General features: G+C 36.4%; 1 protein-coding gene across 1 annotated transcript in view; it reads right to left on the minus strand.

Annotated features, from left to right (window-relative positions):
• Positions 1-323: 323 nt before the first annotated feature.
• The window catches only part of GXYLT1 (glucoside xylosyltransferase 1), a 28,930-nt gene continuing 6,418 nt past the window's right edge, over positions 324-22,835 (minus strand). The window contains exons 2-8 of the mRNA XM_032208297.1: positions 21,270-21,362; positions 11,247-11,421; positions 10,393-10,518; positions 9,331-9,582; positions 3,363-3,486; positions 2,859-3,031; positions 324-1,382 (exon numbers count right to left, since the gene is read on the minus strand). Coding sequence (XP_032064188.1) covers positions 1,221-1,382; positions 2,859-3,031; positions 3,363-3,486; positions 9,331-9,582; positions 10,393-10,518; positions 11,247-11,421; positions 21,270-21,362 — 1,105 coding nt within the window. The 3' untranslated portion in view covers positions 324-1,220. The remainder of the gene's footprint in view (positions 1,383-2,858; positions 3,032-3,362; positions 3,487-9,330; positions 9,583-10,392; positions 10,519-11,246; positions 11,422-21,269; positions 21,363-22,835) is intronic.

A 22,835-nucleotide genomic window follows, 5' to 3' on the forward strand; every position in this document is an offset into this window, starting at 1 on the left:
ATATTTTACTGTAATGTTACAAGTCAGACTTTTCTTCATGCTTTTCTCTAAAAAGAAATTTGATTACATAAACAGAACATGTTTTTTCCACTAAGATATCTAAAGAAAGCCTAATCCTTATCTGTTATAAATCAGTATCACCTTATTGACATTAATGATACAGTCAAGGGTCTGGCCCAAAACTATTTTAAAGCCATGTTATTAAAAAATATGCAGGATTTATCTCAAAAAAAAAAAAAAAAAAAAAAGAAAAGAAAAGAAAAAAAAAAACTATCTAATATACAATCTGATTAAACATCAGAACTTTTACTACAGTTCTTCAATTTTAGGTACTAAATACTCTGTAACAATCATCAAGTAATGATTCTTAGTATAAAAATACAACAGAAGCAGCTTTCCACCATTTTTTTCTACTTCCAAAACATCCTATAAAGCTGCAAAACCATTTAAGTTTTAAAAAGTATTGTAAGAAAATAACTTCATATTGAATAGTTGCTAAAATATAAACCCCCTCAACTCGAATATATCATTTGGGATAGATGGCTCAACAATACTAACACAAATGCTGTTATCATTTTTAAAGTATCTACAGATAGAGAAAACTAGTATCACATACTATCCATGTCTCAGAAAATCCTATTTATAGTGTGCAGTTTACATCTACAATAAGCAAAACAAGATTGTCAAAACAGGATTCCAACATGTAAGAGATGAACATAAAGGCACGCAGATTGTCAATGATTAATATCACATTTCTTTGAAAACAGAGTATTTTCTGCACTTGTAAACAACTTTGTGCTCACACCTTTAAAGTGAAGTTAGTGCTGCTGACTTGGTTATTGCTACATTCACAGTTTAACAGAATTTTAGACAATGAGGTACACTTCCAAACTGAGCCATCTTCACCTCTCCCTTGTTTGTTTGATCATTAGAGATAACTGAATTAAGCAGGCTGAAACTACTGACCTTAGAAGTCAGTAACACCCAAATCATCAGATCCAAGATAAACACTAGCAGTGATTAAACTTCAAAAGAGCCAAAAGTCACCTTTGCAGAAAAAGTCACTGTTCTTCATTACATGAATATTTTCTTCATTTTTACGTATGCTAGTAAACTCTTATCTGGGCACATTAAGAGCCGATTCAAGCCACGTTAGAACTGTTGCACCTTTTGACCAGTATGTTAATTCAGTCTCTTGATTTAAGAGCTTGCAGTTAGAATCACCTTCCCTTTGATCTTCTGACAGACAAGTCCCTTATGCTCTTCTTTAGCTGCTTTATGAAAACTTTGTATACTCTTCCACAGTACGTATGCATTGTTTTCTGTAACTCCAGTTCTAGGGGCCGCAACAGGGAATGAACTAGATCATCTCCAAATGTATACTGTAAAGATAAGAAACCATTTAAGTTAATAATAGAACACTGTCATTGTTCAATTAAAAGGCCTTTGAAGATCTTTTTTATTAGTTATTAAATGTTTTAAAGAACTCTTAGCTTCTGAAAACTATTTGAAAAATGATCTCTAAGGTATATGAGTATTCTCAAATGATTCCAATAACATGCCTAACAAGAGAACTTTTGTTTAAAATAGGCAAATGAATTCCATAAGCATGGAGGACATTTAAAATTACCTTTTTAAATTAAGAATTTTCAAATCCAAAATGATTTCTGGTTATTTCTTTGTTGACCAGCAACTTTCCTGAATGACTTAGAATCTAAGGAGTACAACTCTTATCAAATTATAATGAAACAACAGTATGACAAACAAGTAGTACTACTGAAAGCAGAAAGTTTCATTAAATTGAATGATGGTCAAACACATAATATGTTTAACATGGACATGAAATGAAGTCATTAATACTATAGCACCATATTTTTTTAATAAAAAAAATGAAAAGCTAAACAGCATTTCAAAGTAACAATTTTGTTCATCTTATTACGACTGGATCAACAGTGTTCTACACGCTTTCTCTGACATATACATAAAGCAAATGGGACTATAAATATAAACAATTTTTTTTTGTTCCATTTTTGACAATGCTCAAAGGAAACAAAGAAATCTTATTTTCATGGAAACACATTCACTTCCCCTGCAATGTATTCTCAGACCCCCATAAGTACTTTTTCTCATTTTTATATCCATATGACAACACGTGATAAAGCACCATTAAAATATACTATTGATTTTTGAAGGTTATATGCACACAATAGCCTGCTACATTAAAATGTGCATCAGTGCTAAATTTTACAGCTCTTCAGTGAGTATACCAATGTAGTGATAAATAGTTTATTAGATGACTTATTTGCAGAAAAGTTGTTGCATTTACTATTTAAAGGAACAATAACATATTAATACACTGAATCTCTAGAAAAGGTGAAAAAAATCATAAAGAAGTATTTTCTACCATGCAAATCTTGCTACAATTAAATGTTAAAATGTTGCAGCAAGCATATAAAAAGGGAAGGAAAAGGGTTTCCTTTTCTATTTTTTTTAAATCTCCAGAAAAAATGAAGCTTAGGGCAATCTTCACATGCCTGTACAAACAGTTTGCTAAACATACTTAGTAAATGAATGCGAAAAAAAAGTTTTTCAAACATTACAGTTGCAGGCAACATTTTAGAATCCTAACCTAGATATAGGCCACACAATGTTTTAGATGATGTTAATCACAAGATGAACAAACTGGAGTTCTATCCAAACAGTAAACCACAAAATGGTGAAATGCTTAAAAAATACTTGAAAGAGAAAAAACATTTTGTTGCAAAGAAAGTGTCAACCAAACCAAGAAAGCACACGCAGCACTGCATAAAATACATACAAAATAACTCTGTACGAAGTAAAATGCTGGACATACTTACATTTTTTATTGCTTCATAGACAGCCCTAAAAGTTGGTTGTTTATCATCATGGTAAACACCTCTGTTTCCATGAAGAATAAATATACCTTCTTCTTCAGCTTCCTTACAATTGCTCCCATAAATGCAGTGGTCAGGCCGATAATTCCATTGGCAAGGAAAGACATACAGACTTTCTGTACAAAAAAAAAAAAAAAACAAGAGAGAACTCCAGTAAGTATCCACTAAGTATCAAAATTGTTTCAGAAGATGCATTCATTTTTCCTATTTTTTTTTTTGTTAATAGCGCTTCATGAATTTCTGTAATTGTTTTTAAAACTTAACAACAAACCAAGCTCTAACAAGCTTCAATTTTGCTTCTCAACTTAGAAAATGTTTTTTAGAGAAGAAAAAAAGTCTCTTGCATATTTGCACTGAAAAGTCTGCTAAAACTATTTTTCTGATTTTCTAGATGTCATGCGAAAGATCAGCTTTGTTATGCTAGACTTAAAATTAATGTGGATTTACCTGGATTGTGAAAAAACATAATGTTCAAGAGGTCCTGATCACCCCATGTTATGTTTAACTTGTACTTCTTCAGCAGAGGCATAAGAATTTCTCCCCACTGTAACCGGACTGTTGTCATGTCATTCTATTAAACAAAGAAAAACATTTACATATTTAAGATAACTATACCTATGAAGAAGGAAATGCCCAACAGAATTTGTAATTTGCTTTCCAAAGCTACAAATCTCAAATGTTTTATACATGTTGATATATATATGTATGTATATATATGTGTATATATATATTTTATTTTATTTTTAATGACCACATGTAGGGAAAACACAGTTATGGACATTTCCAATACACTTTATTTCTCATTTCATTATCTTATGATAAGAAAAACTATACATACTCCCTAATATTCCATATTAAATTGTCATAAGATCTCCCTCTAAAACATCTTAAACTATTACTTCTAAGAAATAGCTTTTTGTTTTGTTGTTGTTGTTTTGTTTTGTTTTATACAGCAGTAGAATCTAACAGAAAACCAGATTTTAATAGATGTGTGCCAAGTAGATGGGCACTGTTTAAATCTCCACACTTCAGATTTCACACTTTCTCCATCTTTATCACAAACTAATAGCATACACAGGTTTTATAGCTGTCTTTAAAAGATTCATAATGATCAATATAAAGTTATTAAATAGTTCCAAATGCAGCTAAAAAGACTAGCTATAAAGCAAGGTATAAAACCACATACATCCTTCAAAAGTTTTGAAAGAATTTTCATTGAGTTTTTTTTTTTTAGTTACTGAACTTAAACTTCTAGAGCAAAGGCACAACTTTTCTCTTGCAAAAGGCAGCATGACTCTAAACCAACAGCTGTTGCTTATTTCCCAAATTGTTGATTAAGCAAAATCACAGCTCAAAGGAAAAGGTCTTCTAAGTCTTGGCTGAGGAGGTGCTACTTGGAGTGAGACAGCCTACGCTGAACTTTGCATTACCTCAAATAAATTATTATTTGTGGTATAAGAAGTTACATATTCTAAAGCTAATTTCGCATCTTTACACCACCTTTAAGCTCAGCTAGAACAAAAAGGGAACCAGGCTGCTCTCTCTATTTTCTACTTGAAATTGGAGATTGAGGATGGAATAACAATAGGTCTCAAAGGGAGAAGATTCTTGAACGAGTACAGGATTATAGCCATGATTCTTTTTAATCAAATCATAAAAAATAAATAAATAAATAGAACACACACAACAGAACTCCAGTATTGTTTGAAATTTGAATACAAAACCACTACATTACAAAACAGAAAAGACTACCCAGGATACAACATTTCCACTGACAAACTAGAAAGGAGAAACATTAGCGGTTCAGCTTTTAGCCTTTCCTCAAATCATTTCAGCCATGAAATATGAAGGGCTTTCAGAAATGAAGACTAAAAAAGAAATGCTATCAGATTTCAGACAGGAATTAATACAAAGAAAGATCTATAGGTTATATTAGAAGCCAAACAGAATGATATTATGGTCCCTTCTGCCCTTAAAAAATAATGAGTATGATTGCTTGCAAGTATTTGACAATACCAGGCAGAAGAAATACACAAGATAATTCTTCTCTAGCAAGAATTATCATTAGGCTCAGTGCAATGTGATTAAACAAAAGAAAACTCAGACCAAATACCAGGCTACAACCCTTCAAAAGCAAATCAATTAGACTGAAGCACAGTGATTAGTCCCTCACATGGACTTTGCTGTCCATGGAATATTGACCCAAGGTTTGTACTTGTACTCAATGCTAAGAATCAAGAACCGTGAGCTAATTTAATTCCATTAGCAGAATAACTATGATAAGAATATAAAGAAGCAAAAAAAGAAGTTTTAGAGCAACCCATAATATTACTTAATGTTGTTAAAACCATTAATTCATACGATTTTCATTTAGCTTGTATAGTTTTAATAGCAGTGAAATGCAGAGTATATCCCGAGGAGATAAAAAGGAGGTAAGAGCATATATCACATCGCCAGACATCTAGCAGCAATACTACTTGACAAATATTGTTATTAGAGATAAGAATTAGAAATTCTAATGTTTCAATAACCTTTGCATAAATAGAAAATAATTAAATATTAATTTATTAACCCTGATGTGTAATGAAACCAGTGTAGGAATCACTGAGCAGGAGAAATTACTCGAACAGTTCTATGACCTCCTGTAAAATTCTGCTGTAACTTGGTAGTGAGGGCCGAGTGAGAAGGAGAATGCTCGAGCTTGACCAGAACTGATAACAGAATTACATTTCAAAAGTTACTCAAGTAAATATGAAATAAATAACTAGGATTATCCTTAAAGGATTTGAGAATATAAAACACATCTCCAATACCCAACAAATTAGAAACAAGGTTAGAGAGGTTTACCAAAAAAATTAAATCCTGTGGGACTCTGAGATACCATCAATCTGATACAGACAAGCTCTGTGAACCCTCCAAAAGTCAGCTTTTTGAGTGGAACAAAGCTTGTAAGAGCAGAACTACAAACAAAATATCCGTAAGAATGTTAAGATGATATCTTTGGTGGTTTTTTTTTATTATACGCTTTGCTTTAATTAGTTTGATCATTACTGAATTCTGTCCCAAAAGACTTATGCCTGGATAAGCCTGAAGTCAGAAGAGCTTTACATTTTGTCTGTAACAACTTAAGGTCATCTTCCCCTTAATGCTTGTAGGAGAATATAAAGTTGAGGAAACATACTCAGATCATACAGTAACATCTAAAGAAACTAAGTGCAGTTCCACAAACCATTGACCAATTTATTATCATAAATGCCATATGAGAGCAAGTTCCCTTCCTTCCTGTTCTTGTGTTAACACAGTAGTGCCTAATACTTGATTATTTATTATTGATTTATTTTGGTGAGAGCACTGATTTACTTAACTAAACCAGCAGAAGGAATTCTTTACTCACCCGTTAGCAAATTTAGTTGGATCATGGAAGGGTCCAACAAACAACAGAGGTAAGGACAAAGCAAGCAAGAAAAGCAGTGAAAAACTGCTGAAAAGTGATGGCAACCTTCCTTCTAGAAGGAATTAGCTTCTGTGGCTTACCACATTTCTCAGAACTATAGCCTTAAGCAATACTGAGTGGTCACAAAAATTGTATATAATGGCTTAGGTCTTATTGACTCTCTGCTTTTGTCTAAACATACCCACAGACCTCTCCTTTGTACACACTACCTGGAGTTATTCTGTCTGGGGCTTGTTTGCTCTTGTAAGACCTCATTTCTTTCTTTGGGTGCCTACTATCACACTAAGTATAGCAACACCCATGTTTCCGTATGAATTTGATAAAGGTCACAACTCTCTTTTCACACAGCCTCACTCATCTAGGGCTTTTTGTTAAAACACCATACCACCTCTGCAGCATTTGCCATATCCCTTCCAGTTTAAAAGCATCTATATCTACAGAACAGTTCAGTTGGAAGGGACCTTCAAAGATCATTGAGTCCAACTGCCTGACCACTTCAGGGCTAACCAAAAGTTAAAGCCCATTATTGAGGGCATTGACCAAATGTATCTTGAACAATGACAGGTTTGGGGCATTAAGCACCCCACTAGGAAGCCTGTTCCAGTGTTTGACCACCCTTAGAGTAAGAAAATTTGTCTTAGTATCTTGTCTGAACCTCCCCTGGAGCAGCCTTGTGCAGTTCCCATGTATCCATCACTAGGGAGCAGAGAGCAGCACCTCCCTCTGCACTTCACCTCCTCAGGAAGATGCAGAGAGCACGGAGGTTACCTCTCAGCCTCCTTTTCTCCAGACTTGACAACCCAACAGTCTTCAGCATCTCTTCACAACACATGCCTTCCAGACTTTTTACCAACTTTGCTGCCTTCTTCTGGACACTTTTAAGGACCTAAACATCCTTTTTATACTGTGGAGACCAGACCTGTACATAATATTCATGGTGAGGCCGCACTAACACTAAATACAGTGGGAGAATCACCTCTTTTGACTGGCTGAATATACTGTACTTAATGTACCCCAAAATGCAGTTTGCCCTCTTGGCTTCCAAGACACAGCTGCTGGCTGCTGCTACCACCAACCAGCACCACCAGGTCCTCTTCTGCAGAGCTCTCCAGCTGCTCTTCTCCCAGTCTGTGCCTGAGTCTAGCCTTGCTCTATCCCAGATCATTTGCTCTTGCCAAATTACAAGTTACCCTTGTTAAATTTCATGCCACTGATGATTGCCCAATGCCCCAACCTATCTAGACCCCTATGCAACGCCCCTCATCCCTACAGAGAGTCAACAGCAGCTCCCATTTTGAATCATCTGCAAACCTGCTAATGGATGCATTCCACTTCTGCATCCAGATCATTGAGAAAAACATTCAACACAACTGACCCCAGAATTAAGCCCTGGGGAACACCGCTAGTGACAGGCCACCAGCAAGTTGTAGCACCATTCACTACAACCCTTTAAACTCTATCCTTGAGCCAGTTCATCACCCAGCGGAGCATGAACCTGTTCAGCACACAGTTGGACAAGTTGTCCAGATGGATGCTGTGAGGGACAATACCAAGGGCCTGACTGAAATCCAGAAGATTACATCCAAACATATATAAAGCCACTACACGTATAAAAATATAAGAAGTCACATGATACTACCTCTTTCATCTCCTAATTATTCTTGCATATTCCACGTTTTATCACCTAACTGCTGCTTTGCAAAGATGACACCAGGTAGCCACAACACACCCGAAGCTTCTTTATCCAGTTTTAGTCTTATCTCCAGCTATACACTATGCCATGATCACGCTATATTCACACGTGTATGCACATGTATGTGTACACATGATTATATATACAGTGCCTCTATTTGTAGTGTAGACATGCACACAGTTTCATAAAACACAGAAAAGATAAAGATGGTAGGACCAGGAACCATTAGGCACCATAGCCAAGCAGACCTGGTAGTACAGAACACTTTTTCTTTATTTCTGTATCAAGCTAGATGTACAGGTATCTGCAGTTACAGTTAGAGCTGGGAAAGTTACAGCTACTGTACCTTTATACTGTAACTAGAGCTGAAGCAGTCTATTCCTTATTTTTCTTAAGTTCCCTGTATTTCCATAACAAGGCATTGCAAGCACGTTAAGAGGGAAGCCAAACATTTCTTAAATTTGAAATGGGTGAAAAAGGTAATATCTACTGCAAATTTATATTGCCGCTCTTAAGGCTGTACATTCCCATAGTTTCTGACTGTATGATTATTTTTCCTAATCAAATGTCTTCCTGTTTCAATGTAGATTTAATAAAAATAAAGTAGAACAGAGAGAAGTACTTTTGCCCCCTTGCATAATCACATAGTACTGCTTTTGTATTTGTATTTGAATCATATAGGAAAAATCTGTGAAGCAATGACCACTTCTGTTGCTGCACATGCTGCTTTAGTACCTAAATGAAGTTATTTCTCTACAGAAATTAAGACTGAAAAGTAAATCAAAAGATCTTAAGTTGATAATCACCTGGTTACGATTTCAAAGATCAAAATTTACAGATAGTACAGTTAAAGTAAGTTACTAAATGCTTTAGCACCACCTCCTGGTCATATTACTTTATGCACACATTTTTAAAGTTAGTTTACAGTATACATAAACTGTTTTCTGAGGATTTCTGCAGTGAAGAAAAAATAGTAGATATCTAATGAAAAATGTGACTGGATACAGTCTGTTGCTATAAATTACATGATATTGCAGAACTAAGAAAAAAATAAAACAAATGGACTTACAATTCAAGAAATTCAAGCCTTGCAGTGAATGACATTTAAAAAAAATAGGAGTTAGATACCATTTTAGACAGCTTGTTTTTAGATCGTCATTCCAGTTACAAGAAATGTTTCGTAAAATACTGTCCCAGGTGGATTTCAAACAGGATTGGAGTTAAAAGTTGTAGAAAAACAGAAATTGCAACAAAGACAACATACGTACCTTGAAATACTTTCTCCTGATACGTGTCATGTTCATTAACATGACTCCAGAATTTATTCCAGTCACTCCATAATAGGGATGCCGAGCAAAGCGATTGTACCACCCAATACGAGGTTCTTCGTGTTCTGGTGCCATTGCAGCAATCTGGGTGGAGTTGAACTTTCTCAGAAAAGACCAAATATCATCGACAGGTCTCAAGAACAGGATGTCAGTATCAACATACAGTAGTGAATCCACGTTTTTGAGGATTAACTGTGAGAGAAAGAAGTTTAAAAGAAAACAGTTTAATTGAACTTCATAAAACAAGTTACTGCAGTTTACACATTTTAATATGTTTTGGTCACATGCAAATAGGTTCATGTTAGATTGATGGCTCACAGTCAGAAATTTGTTATTATTTCCCCTTGTCCCTTTTTGAAGAATTTTTGTGGAGTAAAACAGGTTTTATGTAGGACAGTAACACGAAGTCTGTATTTTATATCCTGAGGTTCCTCGGGAGCAGGTTGTGGGCTAGGTGAAACACTGGAATAACAGTAGCTCCTGTCTTCCTGTCCCTTTGCTTTGCTATACATTTACTCAAACAATGTGGGAAATGTAAGGATCGCCAAGAAGTGACAGTATTTGGGAGATAGCTGCCACTGCTTAAATTCATCTAGCCTGAAGTATGATTTCTGAAGAATCTTAGATTAGCAAAGAAAAGGCTATACAAAACACTCTGGTAACAATAGGCTATTTCTTCATTAATTTCCCTGACATTTCGCAGACCTAGGAAAGCAAGAAACTTTCCAAATAAATGAAGTGATATGTGATAAATCCTTCGTACCTCCGAGAAGATGACATAACCTACAGCACTAAGGATACAGTGCCATAACGCAGGAAGTGAGAAAAGGAATTTTATTCCAAAATACCACAGAAAAATGGTAATTACAGAGGATTTTTTTTTAAGAAGGTCATAAAAGTGACTTTTATTAGTAGTTCTTTATTTAAAACTAAGCAGAAATTAGATTACCAAAGATAGCTTGATAGAGACTTCTGTGCTGTCCAATAACAGAAGAAACTTACTGGCAAGAACAGCCTTTGTGAAGCACATGGTTTAAACAATTTCTTCCATTCTGTCGCACTCTCTGTTGGAAATGTTATTGGATATAATGTGTAATTAATTTTTCCTTCATATGGTAAGTCATCAAGCTAGATGAAAAGATCACAAAAAAAAATTACTTGCGTTCAATTTTATTATGAAAAAGAAATCACTTCCCATTTAAATTAATAATTGAATACCACTGCAACACCTCTCTTCCAAGACAGAAACGATTCCTGAACTACAAAAATCTGTCAACTACTTAAAACACTTGAATAAAAAGTGGCATCTGCAGTCACTATGAAGAAAACACTTAAAAACAGATCACACACACAAGTGCAAGTAAAATAATTATTATTTACAGAAAGTAAATACATCAAACATTTTTGCCCCTTAGTTTCCACAGGAGAAAAATCAATGAAGTCTTTCTCAATTTAAAATAGCCTTACCCAATTTTGCCATAATTACTCAAAGTATAACATTTTAAGCATAAAAATAGGAAAACCTTCCACAGCTATATACCAGTCAGCTTCTAATACTGCCACTCCAGTCAACGTTATATTAATAAACTGGAAGTCGCTAAGATTAGACAACCACATCTAACAATCTTCACAAACCAAGGTTTTCTTTTGTTTAAACAGGCTGTTTGTAAGGCTGATTCAGAAGGAAATCCCCATTGAGCATTATGAAGGACTTGAATATTTTCTTTTCTTGAATATTTTTCTGCCCTGTTTTTCTGGCCCTATGTTCAACAACTACTATCCAAGTAGTAGGGAAACTGTTAGGCATTACTCCGGTTGTACTAAAAATTGATTAAATAAATGTTGTGGGTACTTACTATATCTTTGAAACTCTCATGCAATTGGTCCTCAGCAAAAATATGAAACTGGAGTGGTTTGATGCTGAAGATAATGGCTGATCTCAACATAGTAACAGTCTCCTCCAGTCTTTCACCACAGGCAACCACTGCTAGATGCATTTTCTCAGAAGGATGTGCTTTCATATAATCATATCTGATACAAAAATAAGTTTTTCATTTGACATTATTCCTAGCACAGGCTTAAGAAAAAGCTCTACCATTTTCTGCAGAATGTAATTTAACAAAATAGTCTGTATGTTATTAAGTGAGCAATGGATAACTTAAACAGAACATACTAAACAATTGCATTATACCTCATACGTAGATTTAAGTTTAACCTGAACTACTCTCATATCCACTCCCACCATCCCACCCCACGAGGAAGAAACAAAAGATGGAAGACCTATACAGAAACTAGACACAAGAAAACAAATGAAAACAAAAAACAACATATTTATTTTTCTTTGCAATCTTACTATTCATTACCAGCAAAGAATTCCATCAAAATCACTACACTAAAAGAAAGGCTACATGAAGTTGCATCAAAATCTGAAAGGCTGACAGCACTTTAAGTCTATGCATGAGTTATTAGCTCATTTTCTCCCTTTTCCCTGGACTTAGCACAGATAAACAAAAATAACACGTCACGTTTACATATATATAAATGAGTTAAACTCTAACAAAAGTGAAATACCACTGCTTTTAAAAAGTTGTGTTCAAGAATGTTTTTCACGATCTACGTATATTTTGTCCATCTTCGCTGCAGTAAACGCTTACATCATAACCATGTTTCAGAGTTTCTCCAAAGCACTGGCAACATGGAAAAAAAATTTCTCCTCTCCTTTCATCCTGTCTAAGTATACCACTTGGTTTGGAAAGCGGTGAAGCTAACAACTCAAATGGCTGTGCGGGACGTCCTGCTGCTCCCAGCGGTGCCAACACATTCCACAGGTACCCTGATCAGCTGCATCGCCCACATCTTTGGGGCCAAACCACTGTAAGGTGCAAGAGCTGGGGAGTCACTTCTCCCTTGGCCAACAGTTACAGTGAAAAGTGCCTGATATGTATTATACAAGGTACGTTTTAAAGCTATCATTTTAATACAACAGGCTAAAATTATCATCAGGTAAACACTAGTGTTTGCTTGGTAGCGAACACAGTGAGCATATTAAAGCTAAAACTGTTCCTTTGTGTTTTTTATTTATTTCATATACTTAATTATTAAGAAAAGCTTTCAAATGTTTTATACACGTCAGCTCAAAGTCAACCTTTAAAACAATATTCTACACTTGAGCTATTCACATGCAGCTAAGGGAGGAGACGGCCTAACAGAACTAAGAGCATCTGCAGATTTAAATTACAGCTTTCCAAGTTATGAAAACACACAATTCTTTGAAGGTGGAAAAGACTTTCCCAAACTAGTAACAGCAGAGAAATGCTTGGCAAACATACCACCCATTCATAGAAATTTGCCATAGATGCACTCCAAAATACAAATTAAGAGATATGATTTTTAGCACAATCTCTACCTAATTTACAACACTAAAACATATCAGAAACCATATATTTTTCCTTTAAATTAACAAGAGATACAATGCCAACATGCTTTTTTTCAGGCATGGAATATTAACACACATTATTTTGAGTTCTTTGAAGCAAAATACTAGTATCATAGTAAAATTGCTGAAGTTTGGTACCATAAATAACAGTTATTTATTTGAAATACTTCAAATGTCCTAAAAGAAATCCAGCAACTCAAGGATGTAAGATTGATGAAACCTCAATTAGAGCATTAAGTCAGTCTTAAGGTTTGAGGTGTTACTAAAATCACATGGATGAGAGACCTTATTGGTTAGATCCAGATCCAAAACTGGGCATCCAAATGAAGATGTTGGCTTATAAAATTGTGTCCAATCTCTCATTAAAGCTAATGGAGATCTGGTGAGCAGGCAACGAACCCTAGACAGCAATTCATTTTACTTCAAAATAAATAGCTAGGGCTTGATTCAATTGTTTAACATAAGTATCTTGCTCTAGAATATATCACCTGGCCTCCAGGTGCCAGCCCAAAAGGACAGGCTATTTCAAATATCAAATCTTATTGGTCCTATGCAGGTACCTGGGACAGCCTAGCACTTTGCTATTAACACCAGACCTTTACTTCTTAGCCACTTACTGTCTAGCTACCTGGGTCACACTCTGCTGTTAAAACTGAAAGAACAGCTTAAGACCTACTTGACACAGATACACAAATACAGACATCTATATTCAGCAGATTTAATCCACAGACTGAAGAAGTCCTGCAGCAAAACCTCAAAAATAGTTTAATTTAACAGAAAAAAATATATAAAATATAACTTTAAATGTCAGTCATGCTCATTCAAACCCGTACACCTAAAGCTAATTTAAACCTTCCACCACATAGTAAGCAGCTGATGCAAAGCAAGCTGAATGTGATGAGAGTAGCTGAAATCCACAAATAAACGCACTGCTGTAGTCTGAACAAGCTGCAAGCACCAGATTAGCCTCATCACTAATCCACCAAAGAGGGAATTACAATAATTAAGCCCTGCAGTCACAAGAGCCTGCATTGATATCGCAAGGTCGTGTGATAAATAATGGCACCAACTACACACACTGCACAGCTGAAAGCCAAGTCCTGAACCACTTGTAGCATGTGGCTTTCTATCAATGAGGTGTGATGAACATCATGCCAAAGCAGTTCTAAAACACACTGAGATGCAAAGACTATTATTGCTACATCTAGTGACATCTGCAAATAAAAGAACATTTCAAACCACACAGAAAGAACTTGTTATAGTGCTTTCACACTCACTTTGCCCATATCTAATCTGTTTTGTGTGTACGGCTTCGTGAGTTCAATTTTCTTCCATCTCTGCTTAAAAATATTTTTTTTGAAAAGGTGAAAACCTAGAAAAAAGATAAAAAATTGAACTTCCATTTGCACGCTATGGGGAACAGCTGGACTGAGATCTGTAAGGGCCCAATGCAAAGCTGTATCTCCAAAGCAGATGGAGCAAGAAGCCATTTCAAAGAGCAGGCCATCATGCTCCGTGGAGATCATCAGCTAAGCAGGATATGAGACATAGCAGGTGTCAGACACGTTACAGCAGAAGTTATAAAACTCCAGAACTGTGGTTCTCACTCCAAACTCCATGAAGAGACAAACTCTAGTGATTAGAAGCTGCATTTGACTTCCCTGCACACGCACCACTGGCAATCACAACCTCCTTTTCTTTTTTCTTCTTCACCCTGGGACACTACCAGCTCCTTATACCTCGTTTCTAATCCTCCACTGCCTGCACCTTTAGGCACTTTTTCCCCCTCCTCCTGCAGTCGCATAAACTTCATGCTGTCCAGCAGCATTTCTCACCTTCACCATTAGTATAACCCACCAGCAGAGCCACTTACCAGTGCCATGACTCGTCTCATTCCCTTCTTCAATATTATGTGTACACAGTTTGAATCCTCCCCCTAACTCCTTTCAAAATCTTCTGCCTTCACTTGCTCCCTTTTCTCTACTTCTCCTTCCTGGCTTTTCTAGCCCCCATAACCCTCTTCCCCTTCTTCTCTCCACCGCTCTCTGCTACAGTCAGCAAGGTAATTGCCTCACCAGAAGACAGAAAAAGCAAAACCTTGTTCATTTAGACAGCAATTTCTCACCACCATGGGCTGCGTGCTGTCTAATGACACCAGCTTCTTCACGCAGTACAGATTTTGCAGCAGTAGCTGAGCTGCCCAAGAGCAAAATAAATTTACTTTAGAAGAAGTGTAATTTGTCTGAACCTGAGCAAGTTTTCAGAGAGAGGGGAAACCTCAGAGTAGAACTTCTTACTGAACTTCAAAAAAAAAAAAAAAAAAAAAAAGGGTTCTGAAAGTGTTTGACACTTCCAAAAAAATGGTTTCTGAATTTCAAAAATACAAATGTAGATTTTCATATGCATATTGCTAATTACCAGTAGCCGGATGTTTTGGTGTGGGAAAACTTAGTGGAGAAGCTGGAGCAAACAACAACAGAGTATTTCAGTAAGGCTTTCAGATAGACTAACAAGAAAAATTTGAGAGTTCCAGCTTGTGAAGAAAAAAGTCTCCCAAAATTGATGTGGGAGTCCTCGCTTGTGTGTGTGTGGAGCTCTGGTAATTGAAATGGAAGAGCAAAGAATGCACCTGTAGTCCAACAGAGGATACTGAGCAGAAAGCGATGACAGGATTTGGGTGTTTAGGGACAAATAAGAGTATCCTCAGACAACAAGTACCAATTACATGTCAGTGTCAGGAAAAATAAAAGGAAATAAATCACCTGAGAGCACCACACATACCTGAATGAGTTTAGAAGATATGAAGAAAAAACAATCCACTTAAACATTATGAGAGCAAAACCACGCACTTTGAAACACGCTGCTCAGCAGCAGCAAAAGCACGGGTGCAAGGCGTGCCCTGCCCTACCTCCGTGTTGGAGTGCAGACCTACATCCTGTACTGATGAATTCTGCTGTGGCATTAGCAATCTAGGAGGAATGTAGCTGGTTATGCTCAATGAATCTCCTACAACTAGATTTTCCAGAGCCCATCTGTCAAGATGCTGTCTCTAATTTGAAGAGGTTTAACATGACAGACTGTATATTAAATGAGCGTTTCTAGGTCAATTAAAATTACAAAGTAATAGTTTGCTGGTAAGCTGCAGAGGAATGTGTTGACTGGTAGTACTCTTCTCAAACCCTCAGTGCCTCTCAGCTGAACTTCTTGGGGAAAAAAGTGAATCTTATTTTTCTCCACCACTCTTATTTTTTTAGCACATACACATATAGTGGCACTGGATTACAACAAGTCGTTAGGGAAGTCATAAGAAGTCATTTGTGTTAAAAAAAAAAAAAAAAAAGGCAAAAAAAAAAAAAAAACACTGGTGTATAAGAACTCCTTTTACCATCCACTGATCTGCTGCTAAGAACATGCCTAGGGATTATCAGGAAGCTCCCAGAACAACTTCGCTGGCTGTCAGCTGTCCTCCCTAACTCCTTTAACGTGGCTGGGGAAGGCAAGGAAGGAAAGGTTAGCATCCAGGTACTGAGAATACAGAGTGATATGAATAGCTGGAGCAGTAAGTCAGCTCTGTAGCTGTTGTCCTTTCAAATTTTATTTTGACTCATCAGGGAGGATAATTAAAAATATTTGTCATTTTCTGAGAAAAGGGCAGTCAACTTGCACAACTAGTTTTCATGTACAAGCACCACTGCATTACACAATGCTAATATTAGACTGTAAGATTTTTTTTGTAGGTTACAAGTGAACATTCTTGTAGAATGTTCTTGTACAATGTGTAGAATGCAAAATAACAAGAGTTATTCTACCTCAAAACAAGTTTTGCCTATGTTTTTTCTCTGGGAGAGTGTTTCTTTGATTGTTTTCCCATATGCCCTGCAACACACACATCATGTCGGCAATATTCGGCTCCCTAAACAAGGTGACTTCATTAAGTCTCAGTCCTTCCTCAACATCACTAACCTAACTTTCCATTTGGTTGTTCAATTAGATTGCTAGGTTCAGCTGTGTTGAAAGTCTCTTACTCTTACAAAAAAAAAAAAAAAAAAAAAAAAAACAGAATCCTATTGCAAACATGTTTTCTTTTTTGGTATAAAAAGCTAGCCACATTATCACTGCAAATATTTTCCCCATACAAATCTTATGGCAATTGCCATGTAAAATACAAATCAAATTGTACAGAAAACGCAGGACAAATTTCCATATAACCAACCTGTATTATTTCAAATCTGGCACCACAGTATGTCTCCAAAGAACAAATGGTAGATATGTAAATACAATACGGATGGCTTACTTATCACATCCTCTTTTCTTGTCGTGCTTTGTGTTTGATCTAAATCAATTGAACATTACGGAGCGTGACCCAGCAGCCTTTACTCACCAGAAAAAGAAAAGCAAATAGGCAGAGTGAGAAGGCAGCAAAGCCTGCACTGATCAAAATGCAACTGTGAAATCATTCCCACATTTACAGAAAGTATGATCAAGGAAATTATCTGGATTTGAAAGTGATGAAAACTCTAGTTTTTACTGAGCTTAACTTTCTACCGCAGCAGTGAATTAAAAATAAGCCCTAATCAAAGCTTATTTTGTGTAAGTACGCTAATGATACCACTGCATATGATGTCTAAATGTCATCTACTCAATTACAAACTCAATTAGTAGATTAGGTATGAAGTTACAATTAGCCATTTAAAAATCTACTACAGAAGTTGAAAGTCCCATCCTCCAACAAGCTAGATATTTTCAGGACTTTCACGTTTCATTTTAATTTATCCACATCCCCAGGACCTCGATGCACTCAAGAAATGTGGAATGCCTTTTTAATTAGGCAATGCAAGTGAAAACCCACTTAGAAGCAACATCCAACAACTGAAAGCAGACAGACCAGATAACCACAGTAATGACCTCCAAGATTTTCTTCTTACTCGGTCTACTGCACAGATGAGCAGCCACACCTGCCAGGTCACACTGGGCACCGTGAGAGGTGCACCAAAAAGGATATGAATCATCTGGGTCATGCAAAACCTAAGCCTCATTTCATCTTTATAAGCATTGTTTAAATTTCAGATAAAATCTAACCATTATATGTTTAAAAAAACAAAAATTGACCTTATCCTTCTATCAAATTAAAAGCTAACAAGAAATATTCTGTACATAAGATGTTCTGTCTGAATAGCATTGTTAATTACAATGTTGATATAAAACATGGGTGCAGAATGGCTCAAAAATCCTTCCCACAGATTCCCATGGGCAATAGATTGTAGACTAACTTAAAGAGACAAGATCTGGAAAAAACATTATTAGAATCACCAACTGCTCAGAGCTCACTGATTGCAAGTGAGGTTGAATTAGCTATACCATGAGTCAGACTGAAGTGTCTATGAACACCTCTCCTACGAACTTCCAGATCTCTACGGGTCTCCAGCACTTCTGTTGTACAAACTTGAATCTTACAAATCCATGCATTAAACATATACAGTTCCTCATGTGAAAATTATGTAGCGATCTGCATTTCAAAAAATGCCTATGCCAAGTTCTCTCTCATGGATAAATGCATCACCTGCAGTTCCAACATCCAGAAGAAAAAAAAAAAAAGCTGCTAACAGTTTCAAGTTATAAACACAGAAAAAAAAATGAAGATTTTCAAAAGAAAGATTTAAAAATGTAGAGGATAAAGAACAACCTTCAATGTTCGAATAACTTGACTAACAAAGGACAAAGAGATACTCCATCTCATTGAGATAAAATTTATGAATATTCTATTAACAAAGAAACTCTGGCTATGTGGTCTGCTCCTCTGGACAAACTCATTTGAGTCTGTTTATTGAAACAGCAGGAATAGAACACCAGAAGCTCTATTCACAAACTGATTTATGATTTGGATAAATACTGTTCTCTTTTTATGGATTAAATCAGACCAAACAGAATACTTAAGATAAGCGTTGGTGAGGTTAAATGACCAGACTATGCTATTTCTATTAAAAACATATTCATTAGAACTCCCATTACTTTGTTGCCAAGTCTGCAGGCAGTGGAGTTAGCTATCCTAACATTTCAATAAGATATGTAACTATAAGGTTTTTCTCATATCCCAGTCTCTTCTTTATTTCGCACATCACTACAACAGTTGCACTCAGTAACACCACAAAGGTTCAGTGAACTGAGGATCAAATTATAATAGGTAGAAGTTATAAAGGTAGAAGTTTCAGTCCTTTATTGCAAAACACATGCAACTCGGTCACAATGTTGCCTCTTCACAGAAAGAGTTTAAAATTTATCTTCTTGAAGAGTCAATCCTGAAGTGGCTTTACACATGATCTCAGGAAACAAGAATGTTAGGTTTCATTTGCTGTGATTAATAAACTTGCATGGAATTAAGTTTACTCCTCTTCCTCCAAAATCTGCCTGCAAACTTGAGAGTGACTCAACATCACTTGAGAAGCATAAAATGGTACCAACGGCCTGAATTCTTCAACTTATCAGTGCACCTAGTACAATGCACCTATTTTCTTTGAGAGAAAAGCAAAATTACAGCTCATATCTGAAGCTGAAACCAATGGCAACTCTCTTCTGTTATTCCAGTACATGCAAGGAAATGAGGCTTATGCAGCAGGCTGAATGCTGAGACACTGAAATTGCTTGCTGCCATCCAAAGAGGGAGCACTTTCTCCTCCTTTCTGCCATCTTCCCCACTCTTGCACAAACCCAAATTCTGGCACTCATGCAGCTCTCTGAAACTAACTGAACTCATTAAGCATAACAAGAATTAAAGTCAGAGGGAGGGAGGTGGACCCCTCTGAAGTTAGGACAGGTCCCTAAGGAAGTAAAGAAGCACTAGAGCCAGCACAACATTCACAGGACAGCCGAGGCTGCTCCAACCCCTGCCCAAGCAGGGACCACCCCGAGCCCAGTGCTCAGGACCATGTCCAGGTGGCTTTGGAAGATCTCCAGGGACGGAAGCTCCTCAACCTCTTTGGGCAGCTGCAGCATCCTCAATAGACCAGAACGTGTTATAGCTGAATGTACGTGCAAAGGAGCTGCGTGGTGTTTTCTCCACAGCTGGTCCCAAGTTCCCACTACTTACCTTGAGCCCAGCATGAAATCTGGAAGGGAAGTTTTCTGCTGGTTTAACGCACTCCATTGTATTGTGGAGAGTTTGGGGACATCCTCACAGGCAATGGGGTCAGAAGACAATATCACCCTCTTCCCTTTCAGCACTGCACAACTGCAACACTGGCTCAGATGTCCACGAATGAACAAAACTTACAATCTCATCTTGTCTCTCTGAAAAAGGACAGACTAAGCCCCTAACACCCCCCACCACAACAGCACTGACACTCGGTTCACCCCCACATCACTAAACTTCATGATGCTAAACTCCCAAAAGTTAACCTCAAGGGAAAAGGATGTGAACCGAGTCCATTCAGACAGATAAATAAACCAAAGAGAAACGCAGGTGAATCCCTCTGTCATAGGAGGGTGACACACTGGCTACTAAGGGCAGGGAGAAAGACTCAGCAGTCCCAATTTAACTGGGTACTTCACTAACAGCCTAAAAATCAATGTAAGCCATACCTTCAAGTCACTTCTTGGCAACTGATAAGTTTAAAAAGCACTGAAAGCACACAGGCAAAGAAGAATAGGGGACAGATCTAAAATCTTTCCCATGATTATCATTTTCAGTAACATTTTAAGTTTTATGAAGCTAAAACTTCAAAAAATGGACGATCATTTGAATTTTAGATATAAGAAAAAATAACTTTAAAGCTTAGTTATATACTGAGGAGAACTATACAGGTCAGAGAAGAATCCTTGAGTAGATTAAGGCTTCCTCCATTTCTTTACAAGTTACTTTCATAACCTGACAGCCTAAAGCATGTGAACAACCACATCAAAGCATTTAAACTTCTTATTAAAGGTAAAACTTTAAGGACACGGTATATGCTTTAATGTACTGTATCTTAAAATGCATTCTGCAGTAGTCATTTCAGTGGTTTGGGTTGAAGTACCCTCCCCATATTCTATATAATATGGAATTTTAATAAAAACCCCAAGACTTAACAACTAAGCTTACCTGTCATGATTACAAGTCATATCACGGGTATTACTGTGCTACAAGTTTTATTTATCAAAAAAATCATCGGTAACTTTTCAGACTATATTCAGATTGACTTTTTACCAATAATAACAAATATTTATTTATTTAAGCAATACAACTGAAAAAAGTATTCTTTGTAATAACACTTCTTGAATCTACAATGTCTCAAACATAGAACAAAAAGAAAGCCTATCTAAAGGCAACCATAATATAAGCATGTGAAATATATGAGAAGCAATCAAAAGATTTTGCTTTGTCACCTTGTTAAATAGCCCAAACTGCTGTTATATTAGCTGCACCTGTCTGTAACCAAACAATAAAGTACTATTTAATAACAGATCCTACCTAAAAGCAGCTTCCCAAAAGCAGTTCATTCCACAAACATCAGAGGGCAGCATCCAATAGGAATTCCAGAAAGATACAGACAAATTCTTACACCTAACAGGATAAGACAAAAATAACCTACATGAATGTTACTGAATTTATGGCAAAGTTAAATGGATTACTTCGTAGCTCAAACATAACTTGAATAGGTAAGTACTTGACAAAATACTCCCTTTGTAATGGAGCTTGGGTAACACAAAAGAGGAGGTGTCAACCAGGAGGGGTTCTTTTAAGGAAGAGCAGTCCCAATCCTTTCACCTTTCCTCTCCATGTATTTTTAGAGAGAAACAAAGGGGCAGGAATTTGTTAAGGTTGTTCTACCTTCTCTGCTTAGTGCAAGTCCAAGGCAACACAAAGCTGCGAGGAACTCCCTCAGCTTTGCAGCACCTTTGTCTAACCTAAGCAGAGGAGTAAAACCTTTCGATTTCAAACTTACATTGCCCATTTAAACACAATCCCTATTCACCCATGACTATTTAGAGCACACCTGCAAAATTCATTTAAAACCGGACTTTCGGTACCAATGGATTCCATTACTTCATAACAAAAGGTTATTATAAAGCAGAAATAATCTCCATGTCCGACAAGTTTTCTTTCTCCATACTAATGACAAAACTAATAATTTGTTGACTTGTGCTACGCTAACAACTAAAAAATAAGGTTTGCTAGACCACCACTAAATTTTATGAAACAGCAATATGGGAAATATCTTAAAAGAGCATTAGAAGCACATGGTTCAAAGTTTCTGTCGAGGGAATCAACGTCAACATTTAAAATCTTAAATGAGCATGGGGAATATTGCAAAGCAAGAGGTATGCACTGTTGAGGGACTTCCTATGCTTCGTCTTTATGCCCTGGTGACATGATGCCAATGGTGTTTATCCTTGCCTGAAAATTAGTATCTGTGAATCAAAAATGTGCAAGAAGGAAAACCACACGAAAAAATGATGATGGAAAGATTAAAGGATACAGCTCAAAACCGTACTGGAAGTTTGTTTTGCAAGATTTAAATCAATCAGCACCATCTCAGCAGGGTAACCTGACAACTGCAAAGGTCAATTCTTTGTGAAAAATCACATTAAATAACTACTATAATATCAAAAATGGCAAGCTGTAGAATTTCTTGACACTTGAAAAAAAACAACCTGATAAACACAAAGTATTACACTATGTGTCATTAATTGTTGGTGGGGCTGAGTTCTTTGGTGGAGATCACAGGAAATCCTCATATCCTGTAGTTACATGTGTTTGCAAGAATTAGAGAAATCTAATCCACAAATAAACATCTAGGTACAAAAAAGGGTAACGGACACGGGTAAGTGCATATTTGCATTTCTCTGGGGAAAGTTAATGGTGTAAAACTGCAAGTTGTCTATGCCAGATTCTCTCTTGCCTTAATCTTTGTTACTTTTGAAGTTGTTTTTGTTATTAAAAAAAAAAGGAAAAGAAAAAAGAAAAAAAAAAAAAACCTCAAGGCACATCAAGACCTTGTGCTTATCTAAAGAATGATCTTTACAATCTCCAGTA

Source organism: Aythya fuligula, chromosome 1, assembly GCF_009819795.1.
Source record: "Aythya fuligula isolate bAytFul2 chromosome 1, bAytFul2.pri, whole genome shotgun sequence".
NCBI lineage: Eukaryota > Metazoa > Chordata > Aves > Anseriformes > Anatidae > Aythya > Aythya fuligula.